Raw genomic sequence first — 9,206 nt, forward strand, 5'->3', positions numbered from 1 at the left:
CATGAGAGACGAGGCCACCGCAGCCGGACACCGCGATCCTGTGCTGCCGGGGGACAGGGCAGGGGACAAAGCCGTCCCCAACATCCCCCCGCTGCGGCAGGCTGGGGGTGGGGAAGGTGCCGGGAGGGGACACAGCGGGGACGGTGACCCCGGCTGACGGAGGGGGTATTCCAGACCTGGTGACGTTACGCTCAGCAATAAAAGCCAAGCGAGAGCAGGAGGGTGGGGGGCATTCAGGATGAGGGCATTTGTCTCCAGGAGCGGTGGCGGCGCAGCGACACCCTCTCTGCAGGCAGTGGCCGTCGGGAGTAGAGAACGAGTCTTCTGGTTTCCTTCTCTTCCGCACGCAGCCTTTGCTTTTGCTTTATTGAACCACCTTTGTCTTCACCCGCGAGGGGTATTTTTCCCATCTTTTTTTCTCCCCTGTCCCATCCTGCTGAGGGGGGCAGTGACCGAGCGGCTGGGTGGGCGCATGGTGCGCAGCCAAGGTCAACCCCCCCGTCACCCCTCAGCGCTTCTTGGTCTTCACCAGCCCCTGGGCCACCAGGCAGCGGTACAGCTCCTGCAGGTACGTGTAGACACACTTGGCGTCGGGCACCGGCAGCCGCACCATGTCCTCCACCTCCAGCAGCGGGGCACAGCCCGCCCGCGCCCTGCGGGGACACTGCCGTCACCGGGGGGGACCGCTGCCACACGGGGACAGGGCATGGGGAGGGGCCCGGGGGGGGTCTCACTCGGCGGTGGTGAAGGCGAGGGTGAAGTTGTGCCGGCGGGCGCCGGGCTCCAGGCTGCCGTAGTCGAAGGCGTCGGGGAAGAAGCTGTGGAGGAGTGCGCAGAAGGCCAAGCCGCTGCCCCAGCTCCCGGAGAAGTTCTGCACGTCCACGTGCTGCCACGGGTGGGGGGGGTCAGGCCGCCCCACGGCTGCCCCACAGCGTCCCCCCCACGGCGCCCCCCCCGTCCTCACCTGGTAGCCGCGGGTCCTGGCACGGCACCACTCCAGCAGCATCGCCTTCACTGTGGCCGTGCCCCCCGTCCGCCGCAGGTGTGGGGCCGGCCCCGTGGCTGCCCTGCGGGCGATGCCGGGCGCCGTGGGGCACCCCACACCCCCCATGTGGGCCCTCCCTGCCTCCCCCCCCCCGGCCTGGCCCGACCCTCCCCAAGGGGACCCCCCCATCGGCCAGTCCCTGCCCCCGGGGGCGTCCTTGACCCCATGTTCCCCGGTGACACATTTTTCCCACGGTGTCCGCCCTGTTGGCTAGTGGCCAACCCCAGTGCCCCCATTGCCCCCCAGTCCGCCTGTACCCCTCATTTCCCATGGCCCCCCAGTCCCCCCTTGCCCCCCATTGTCCCATGGCCCCCCAATACCTCCATATCCCACATAGCCCCCCCAATACCCCCATGCCCCCAGTCCCCCCATACCCCCCACTGCCCCATGGCCCCCCAGCCCCCCCCAGTACCCCAGCGGGTCCAGGCCCCTCTCACCCTCCAAATTTCTCCAGGATGGCGCTGCGCCCCTGTGCCCGGGCACTCGACCGCGGCCGCCCCCCGGCCCCCTCCGGCCTCGGCCTTGGCCCCGCCGTTCCGGGGGGTGCCCGGCCCCGTGGCCCCCCCGCCGGCGCACCCCTGTGGGCACACGGGTGTCCCCGTGGATGGGGGTGAGGGCATGCGGGGACACATGGGGGTGTGCCAGCCATGGGGGCAGGTGAGGGGTGCCCGCTGTGGGGCACCCGTGAGGCACCCATGGGGCTGTGCTCCCCCCCCCACTCACCTCTCGCTGCCCCCCGAGCCCTCGGTGGTGCCAGCTGCAAGGGAGAGAGGAGGGGTCGGCGGGGTGGGAGGGGGCTCCCCGGGGGGGGGGGCACCCACGTCCCCTCTGGGCACCGGCGGGGTCCCACATGGGGGGGGCATCCCTGGGGCACCATGGGGGGCACCGGGCTGGAAGTCCTGCCCCATGGGGAGGGGACATGGGGGACCTATAGGGGACCTCATGGGGGGACACACTGCGTGCCAAGCAGTGGTGACCCCAGGGGACTCCGGTGCCATGCCAGCACCCCGGTGCCCTGCCAGCACTGCCCTTACCTGTGGGGGATGTGGGGGACGCCGGGGATGTGGGGGACATGGGGGACACGGGGGACGTTGGGGACAGGGGGGACGTGGGGCTGGTGGCCCCCTCTGGGGATGAGCAGGGGGGGAACTCGGGCCACAGCTCGTCCTCCTCGTCCTGCAGCCAGGTGGGCTCCTGCGGGCACAGCCGGGGTGGCACTGCTGGCACGGGCACTGCCACCCTGTCCCTGGCACTGCCACCCTGTCCCTTTTACTGTCAGCCTGCCACTGCCAGCATGGGCACTGCCACCCTGCCACTGCAACTGCCACCCTGCCCTTGCCACTGTCACCTGCTCCCTGGCACTGCCCTTATGGGCAATGCCACCCCCGTCCCTTTTACTGTCACCCTGCCCCTGGCACTGCCACCCCTGTCCCCACCCTGCCTCCACCCACGTCCCCCGTGTCCCCCCTCACCTGACGGCGCCGGGTGCTGCCCGCTGCTGCCGGCCCCGGCCCAGTCTCCTCCTGCCGCCCCTCCGCAGTGGAACCCCCCCCGGCACCCCCGGCTGCCCCTGACCCGCCATCGCCCACCGCACCCCCGCCATCGCCCCCCACGTCCTGAGCTGCCTTAGCGTCGCCCCCCGTGTCCCCCGCGCCCTTGTCCTCGCCCCCCGTGTCCCCCGCTGCCCCGGCATCGCCCCCCGCGTCCTCAGCCACCTCTGCCCTCGTGTCCCCCTCCGTGTCCCCTGTCGCCCTGGTGTCCCCCCCCACGTCCCCTGCCGCCCCCGCCCCCTGGCCGTCCCCCCCGTCGCCCCCCGCTGCCCGGGGGTCCCTCCCGCCGTGCTGAGCTGCCGCTTCCCCGCTGTCCCCCCCCGCCCCCCCATCCCCCGGCCCCGCGGGGGGGCGAGGGGGGGTGTCCGAGGTTGGGGTGTCCAGGGTGGGGGTGTCTGAGGCGGGGGCGTCAGGGGCGCGGTTGTCTGGTGTAGGGGTGTCCGGGGTGGGGGTGTCGGCGTCTCCCAGGGACTCCATGGTGCTGCGGTCACTGCTGCGGGGGCACGGGGCTGTCAGTGGGGTGTCCCCCCATAGCACCCCGGCCCGACTAATCCCCCCCCCCCTCCGTGCCCCCCCCATTCCCCCGCTCTGGGCACCCCCGTGCCTCTGCCCAGCCCCCATTCCCCACCCAGGCTCCCCCCTCCCCATCCCGACACCCCAATACCCCAGTCTGCCCCCCCCCCCCCAGCCTCCCTATGCTCTATACCACCTCCCCCCGTCCCACTCCTGACCACCCCCTCCATCCCGGTCCCCCCCGTGTCCCGTCGCGGCACCCCCATACCCCTCCTAACCCCCCATTACCCCCATCCCCGAACCCCCCTATTCCCCCTCCCGACCTCCCATGTCCCGTCCTCACCCCCCCATTCACCTCCCCCCACCCCGGCCCCCATGTCCCATCCCCCCCCCTCCATTCCCCCTCCCACTCCCCCATTCTGCCTCTCACCCCCCCCGTGTCCCGTCCCGCCCCCCCCGTTCCCCCCCCCCCCGCCCTCCAATTCCCCCTCTCGACCCCCCTATCCCCCCCCCCGCCCCCCCATACCCTCTCCCACCCCCCGCCGCCCCTCGCCCCGTACCCTCCCGCCCGCTCCCGGCTCCGCCGCCGCCGCTCTCGCCGCCCCCCCCGTCCCGCGGCTATTTTTACCGGCGGGGGCAGGTGCCGCCTTCACTCACCGCCCACCCGCGGGGCACGCGTGGGGCCCGGGGCGGGGGGACACGCGTGGGGACCGGCAGGGGCGGCACAGGGTGGGGGACACAGCGACGCCCCCGCCCGGACACCGGGGACGCCCCGAAGGAGCCCACGGGGGGACACGGGGGACAGGGACAGCGGGGAGACGGAGACCCCGGAGAGGGACAGGGAGACCGGGGGACACGGGCACGTGGGGGGGGGAACACAGAAACACGGGGGGACATGTGGGACACGGGGGTGTCACAGGCACACGGGGGACAGGGGGTCACAGGCACACGGGGGGGCACAGCGGGGTCACGGAGCCCGCGGTGACCCTCGGACTGCCCCGGGGGCGGAGCCCGGTTACTGCCCCGCCCCCCTGCGGCGCTGGTCCCGCCCCCTGCGGGGCAAAGGGCTGCAGAGCGCGCGCCTTTCCCTCCTACCATCCCCCTTATGGCTTCGGGCGCCGCCACGCCCCCTCCCGCGGCGCCCTATCAGCGCTGGGAACACGCTCCTGTTCCCCCATCCGCCGGGCTTCTATTGGTCGAAGCCGGCAGCGGGGCGGGGCAGCTCCGCGCGTGGGCGGAAGCGCGGCGCCCACGTGGTTCCTGCCGGGAGCGGCCGCGGGGTCCCGGGCCGAGGCGAGGCGGGCCCGGCCGCCATGGACCCGCTGCGGGCCCAGCAACTGGCGGCCGAGCTGGAGGTGGACATGATGGCCGACATGTACAACCGGTGCGGCACTGCGGGGGGGCGCAGGGGGAGCTGGGGGCTTTGGGGGGTGCTTGGACCTGGGGGTGCGGGGGGCGCCGGGGGGTGCCCATGGCTGGGGGCGCGCTGGGGGTATCAGAGGCGCTGGGGAACCACGGGGTGCTGGGGGGTGAAGGGGTGTTTGGGGGCTGCCTGGGCAACGGGGGGTGCAGGGGGGTGGGGGAGACGGGGGGGTTCTGGGGGTGCCTGGGGATGGAGAGGGCGGTGGGGGGACGGGCGGCGTTGGGGTGCTCGGTGGGGGCCGGCGAGGGGCTGACGGCGGGGGTGCCGTGCAGGATGACACAGGCGTGCCACCGAAAGTGCGTCCCCCCCCACTACAAGGAGGCGGAGCTGTCGAAGGGGGAGAGCGTGTGCCTGGACCGCTGCGTGGCCAAGTACCTGGAGGTGCACGAGAGGATGGGCAAGAAGCTGACGGAGCTGTCGCTGCAGGACGAGGAGCTGCTCAAGCGCATGCAGCAGGGCACCGGCACCGCCTGACCCCCCCGGCCCCCCTCCCCGTCACCCCAATAAACTGGAGCCTTTGGGCCAGCTGCTTTGCTTCCCTCGCCCCCCCCCCCCCCCCCCCCCGTGGTGATGTGTTGGGGTGTGCGTTGGACCCACCGCTGCCGGTGGGTGCTGCTGGGGACCCCCCCTTGCTGTGCCCAGCTGCCACGTGCTGTGTCCTTGAGGGGGGCGCCCCTGGGTGCCCCCCCATCCCCTGGCCAGGCCCAGCCCGTGTAATCCCCGGGATTAGGCAGAGCCGGGTTGAGCCCCTCATAATCCCCTGCAGGGTGGGGACAGCACTCTGCCCCTCCCTGTCTGCCCGCCGCCGGGGGACACCCCACCCCGCACAGGGACACGGCCCTGGAGCAGTTAGAGACAGGGACGCCCCCAGGACACCCAGCCCTGGCTGGGGACACACGGGGACCACGAAGAGACACCCCAGGGACACTGGAGCAGGGACAGCCCAGAGACACCCACGCCTGGACAAGGACCACGTGGGGACATCTAGGACACCTCGGGAGGGACCACAGGGACCCAAGCAGGGACAGCCCGGACAGCATAGAGCCACGGGGGAAGGGACACCCCAGGGACACCCACGCAGGGACAGCCGGAGAGCTGCACCAGCACAGGGACACCCCGACCTGGGTGAAGGACACCTGCAGAGGGACACCCCTGGGGTGACACCCACCCAAAGGGACACAGGCCACAAGTGGGCTCCGTCCGTCTGTCTGTCCGCAGCCCGGCACTGTCTGCGTTGGTGCCTGCTGGGAAGTGGGTCAGGCCCTGTGGGGTGTGGGCGCCGGTGACAATGCGGGTGACAGCGCTGGTGACAGTGCGGGCGGTGGCTCTGTGGCCCCGTGGCTCCTGTTACACCCGCCGGCCGCCTGCGGTGCCACCCCCCCGCCAGGGCTACGGGGTACCGGCAGTGCGGGGTGATAGCGGTCGCGTCACCGGGCCCTGCGGTGGCAGGTGCTTGTGCATGTACCGTGGGGAGGGGGGGTGTCCGTCCGTCCCCCCATCCCTCCGTCCGTCCCTGCAGAGGGCCGTGCACGCCTCACTGCCCTCCAGCCGCGGCGGCCGTGCGGCGGCCATCAATATTTCAGGAGGAGCAGGCGGTGACCTGGAAAGGCAGCGGCCTCCCCCCCCGCCCCCCCAGCAGCAGCCAGGCCCCGCTCTCCCAAAATAAGACCATTTTTAATAAATAATTTCCCACCTTTTGGTTCCTGTTGGGGGTTCTTCCCGTTGAGGATGGGGGGGCACCCCCCTACATCCTGTGCCCCCCAAACCCCTGCCGCCCTCCACAGTTCTAGGGGCCCCCCCTGGGGAGAAGGGGGGCACGGGCCCCTCCGAGGAGCCGGGACCCCGCTGGGGCGCCGGCGGGGGCTCAGAGCCGGGGCAGGAGCAGCCCCAGGAGGGGCAGGAGGACGGGGGGCTGCCGGGGGGCGGCGGCGGCTGTGGGGGCGCAGGGTGCCCGGGGGCAGCGGGCATCGCCGGGGGGGCCGCGGGAGTCGCGGGAGGGTGGGGGCGGCCGGGGCTGGGGTCCCCGCAGGTCGTGGGGGGGCAGGCCGTCGCGGTAGAAGGCGGAGGGCGGCGCGGCCGGCAGCGTGCCGGGGCGACCCAGCGCCCGCCCGGGGGTGCCCATCACCGCCACCCCGCCGCCGCCGTCTTCCTCCTCCTTCTCCTTCTCCTCCTTCTCCTCCTCCTCCTCCTCCTCCTCCTCCTCGTCCTCCTCCTCGGGGCAGGCGTCGAAGTCGCGAGGGCGGAGGTGGCGCAGGTCGGTGCCGCGGCGGTGCGGGGGGCTGGCGCAGGGCACGGGGGAGCTGGAGACGCGGGTGCGCCGGAACCAGGCCCAGAGCGGGCGAGCGCGGCAGTCGCAGGCCCAGGGGTTGGCGTTGAGGCGCAGGAACTGGAGGGCGGGCAGGGCGGCCAGCGGGTCCCCCGGCAGCGCGGCCAGGCTGTTGTTGAACAGGTAGAGGATGGTGAGGCGGGCCAGGCCCCGGAAGGCGCGGCGGTGGATGGCCACCAGGCGGTTGGCGTGCAGCAGCAGGCGGTCCAGGCTGGGCAGGCCTCGGAAGACGCCCTCCGACAGCGCCCGCACCCGGTTCCCGTGTAGGAAGAGGTGGCTCAGGTTGGCCAGGTCGGCAAAGAGGTCGTCCTGCGGCATTGCGTGGGGGAAGGGGGGGGAGACGGGGTGGGTACGGGGTGCGTGGCCCCGCTGGGGAGCCCCACGGCCCTGCCCCGCGTCCCCACTCCGTGGGCTGTACCCGGAGCTCCTTGTCCTGCAGGCATCACCCGTCACCCTTCCCTGTGACCCTGTGCCCTGGGTGTCACCCTGTCCTGCGTCCCTGCTCCACGGGTATCCCCCGTCGCCTTGTCCCACCACCCGCTTCCATGAGCATCACCCATCACCTTGCCCTGTCTCCGTGCTCCACGGGCATCACCCAACGCCTCTTCCTGTGCGTACCACCAAGAGCCCCCTCCCGTGTCCCTGCCCTGCTGGTGTCACCCATGGCACTGCCCCGTGGCCCTCGCTCCATCCCACATCCCTGCTCCATGGGCATCGCCCATCACCGTGCCCCATGGGTCTCCCACAGAGCCCTGTCCCGTGCCCCGAAGGGGTCACCCACCACCCGGCTCCAGGCGCCTCCCCCCATCCCCTGCCCCACGGGCGCCCCACAGCTGGGCCGGGGCAGCCCCAGGGCCACGGCGGACCTGGAGGTAGAGCAGCCCATTCTCCTGCAGGTAGAGGTACTGGAGGCTGTGGAGGCCGCGGAAGATGGCGCTGGGCAGGCTGGCCAGCTGGCACCGGTAGAGGTGCAGGGCCTGGAGGCGCCGGAGGCCGTGGAAGGTGTCGGGGGCCAGGACGCGGAGGTGGGGGTTGTCACCCAGGTCGAGCTCCTCCAGGGCGGGCAGGTGGCGGAAGGTGCCCGGCTGGATGGAGGAGATGTTGTTGGAGTAGAGCCAGAGGGTGACGGTGCTGGGCCCGAAGGTGCCCGCCCGCAGCGCCCTGATGACGTTGTTCTGCAGGAAGAGGCGGCGGGCGCCGGGCGGGAGCCCCGCGGGCACCGAGGAGAAGTTGTTGGCCTGGCAGCTGACGGTGGGCGGCGAGACGTAGCAGGTGCAGAGCGCGGGGCAGGCGGGCGCCCCGCCGGGCACCCACGCCAGTGCCGCCAGCAGCAGGGCCGCCAGGCGCCCGCCTGCGGGCACAGCGGGGCGTCAGCGCGGGGCATCGTCGGGGGCGCTGCCCCGGCCCGGCCCCGCGCGCCCACCGCCCCGGCAGGGTCCTCCCTGCATCCCCCGGAGCCCCCCAGGGTCATGCCCACCCACACAACCGCGGTCCCCTTGGAGAACACCAAGGCCATGACCACCCTATAGGGCTGGACAACCTCGGGAGCCCCCCAAGGTCATGCCCACCCACACAACCACAGTCCCCTTGGAGAACACCAAGGCCATGACCACCCTATAGGGCTGGACAACCTCGGGAGCCCCCCAAGGTCATGCCCACCCACACAACCACAGTCCCCTTGGAGAACACCAAGGCCACGACCACCCTATAGGGCTGGACCCCCCTGGGAGTCCCCCAAGGGTCCTGCCCGCCCACAGAGCCATGGTGCCCCAGAACCCCCCAGTGCCATGCCCACCCACACAGCCATGGTCCTCTAGGAAACTCCCAGGGCCATGACCACACATATGGCCACGGTCCCCTTGGAGAACCCCAATGCCATGAGCACCCCGTAGGGCTGGAGACCCCCCAGGAGCCCACCAGGACCATGACCACCCCATAGTGGGTGCCCCGGGAAGTTCCCAGGGCTATGCCCACCCGTATGGCCACAGTCCCCTCGGAGAACCCCAAGGCCATGACCACCCCACAAGGCTGGACACCCCAAAGGGGACCGTGTTCCCCTGGGACCCCCGGGGCCGTGCCTGCTCCCTGGGGCCACTGTCCCCCATGGGTCCCTGGCAACCTCACGTGGCCACACTCCCACCGTGCCCACCCTGTGGGGCTGAGCTCCCCTGGGACCCCCCCCAATGGCTACGACAGCCCCTATGGGGCCACGGTCCCCCGGGACCCCCCCCCCACGGGACTGCACACACCCCACGGGGCCACACTCCCCTGGGACCCCCCTGTGACCATGTCCATCCCCACGTCCACCCCTCCTCTCCCAACTCGGGTGGGTGGGTGGGGGGCACCCCC

General features: G+C 72.5%; 3 protein-coding genes across 5 annotated transcripts; 1 reads left to right on the forward strand and 2 right to left on the reverse strand.

Annotated features, from left to right (window-relative positions):
• Positions 1-228: 228 nt before the first annotated feature.
• Positions 229-4,081, reverse strand: SMTNL1 (smoothelin like 1). 3 transcript variants are annotated; one of them, XM_082500233.1, is made up of 8 exons: positions 3,737-4,081; positions 2,518-3,088; positions 2,080-2,239; positions 1,769-1,802; positions 1,483-1,623; positions 965-1,067; positions 735-818; positions 229-653 (listed from the first exon to the last, which is right to left on the reverse strand). In XM_082500233.1, the coding sequence occupies exons 1-8, from the start codon at positions 4,003-4,005 to the stop codon at positions 234-236; spliced, it is 1,782 nt and encodes a 593-aa protein (XP_082356359.1). In that variant the 5' UTR covers positions 4,006-4,081; the 3' UTR covers positions 229-233. The 3 variants fall into 3 exon arrangements, with proteins under 3 accessions (XP_082356359.1, XP_082356361.1, XP_082356360.1); XM_082500235.1 differs by having other exon boundaries at positions 3,669-3,796; XM_082500234.1 differs by having other exon boundaries at positions 367-653; positions 735-886; positions 3,737-4,073.
• A 284-nt stretch (positions 4,082-4,365) lies between these two features.
• On the forward strand, positions 4,366-5,056 carry TIMM10 (translocase of inner mitochondrial membrane 10). The gene is made up of 2 exons (XM_082500241.1): positions 4,366-4,492; positions 4,804-5,056. The coding sequence occupies exons 1-2, from the start codon at positions 4,422-4,424 to the stop codon at positions 5,003-5,005; spliced, it is 273 nt and encodes a 90-aa protein (XP_082356367.1). The 5' UTR covers positions 4,366-4,421; the 3' UTR covers positions 5,006-5,056.
• Positions 5,057-6,357: 1,301 nt separating this feature from the next.
• Positions 6,358-8,208, reverse strand: RTN4RL2 (reticulon 4 receptor like 2; the record flags this gene model as incomplete). The annotated part of the gene is made up of 2 exons (XM_082500242.1): positions 6,358-7,166; positions 7,724-8,208. Coding segments are annotated over 2 exons (1,256 nt in total), but the record flags the coding sequence as incomplete, so codon positions are not given.
• Between the last annotated feature and the right edge of the window lie 998 nt (positions 8,209-9,206).

Source organism: Vanellus vanellus (genome assembly GCF_965231255.1).
Source record: "Vanellus vanellus genome assembly, contig: HAP1_SCAFFOLD_405, whole genome shotgun sequence".
Taxonomy (NCBI): domain Eukaryota; kingdom Metazoa; phylum Chordata; class Aves; order Charadriiformes; family Charadriidae; genus Vanellus; species Vanellus vanellus.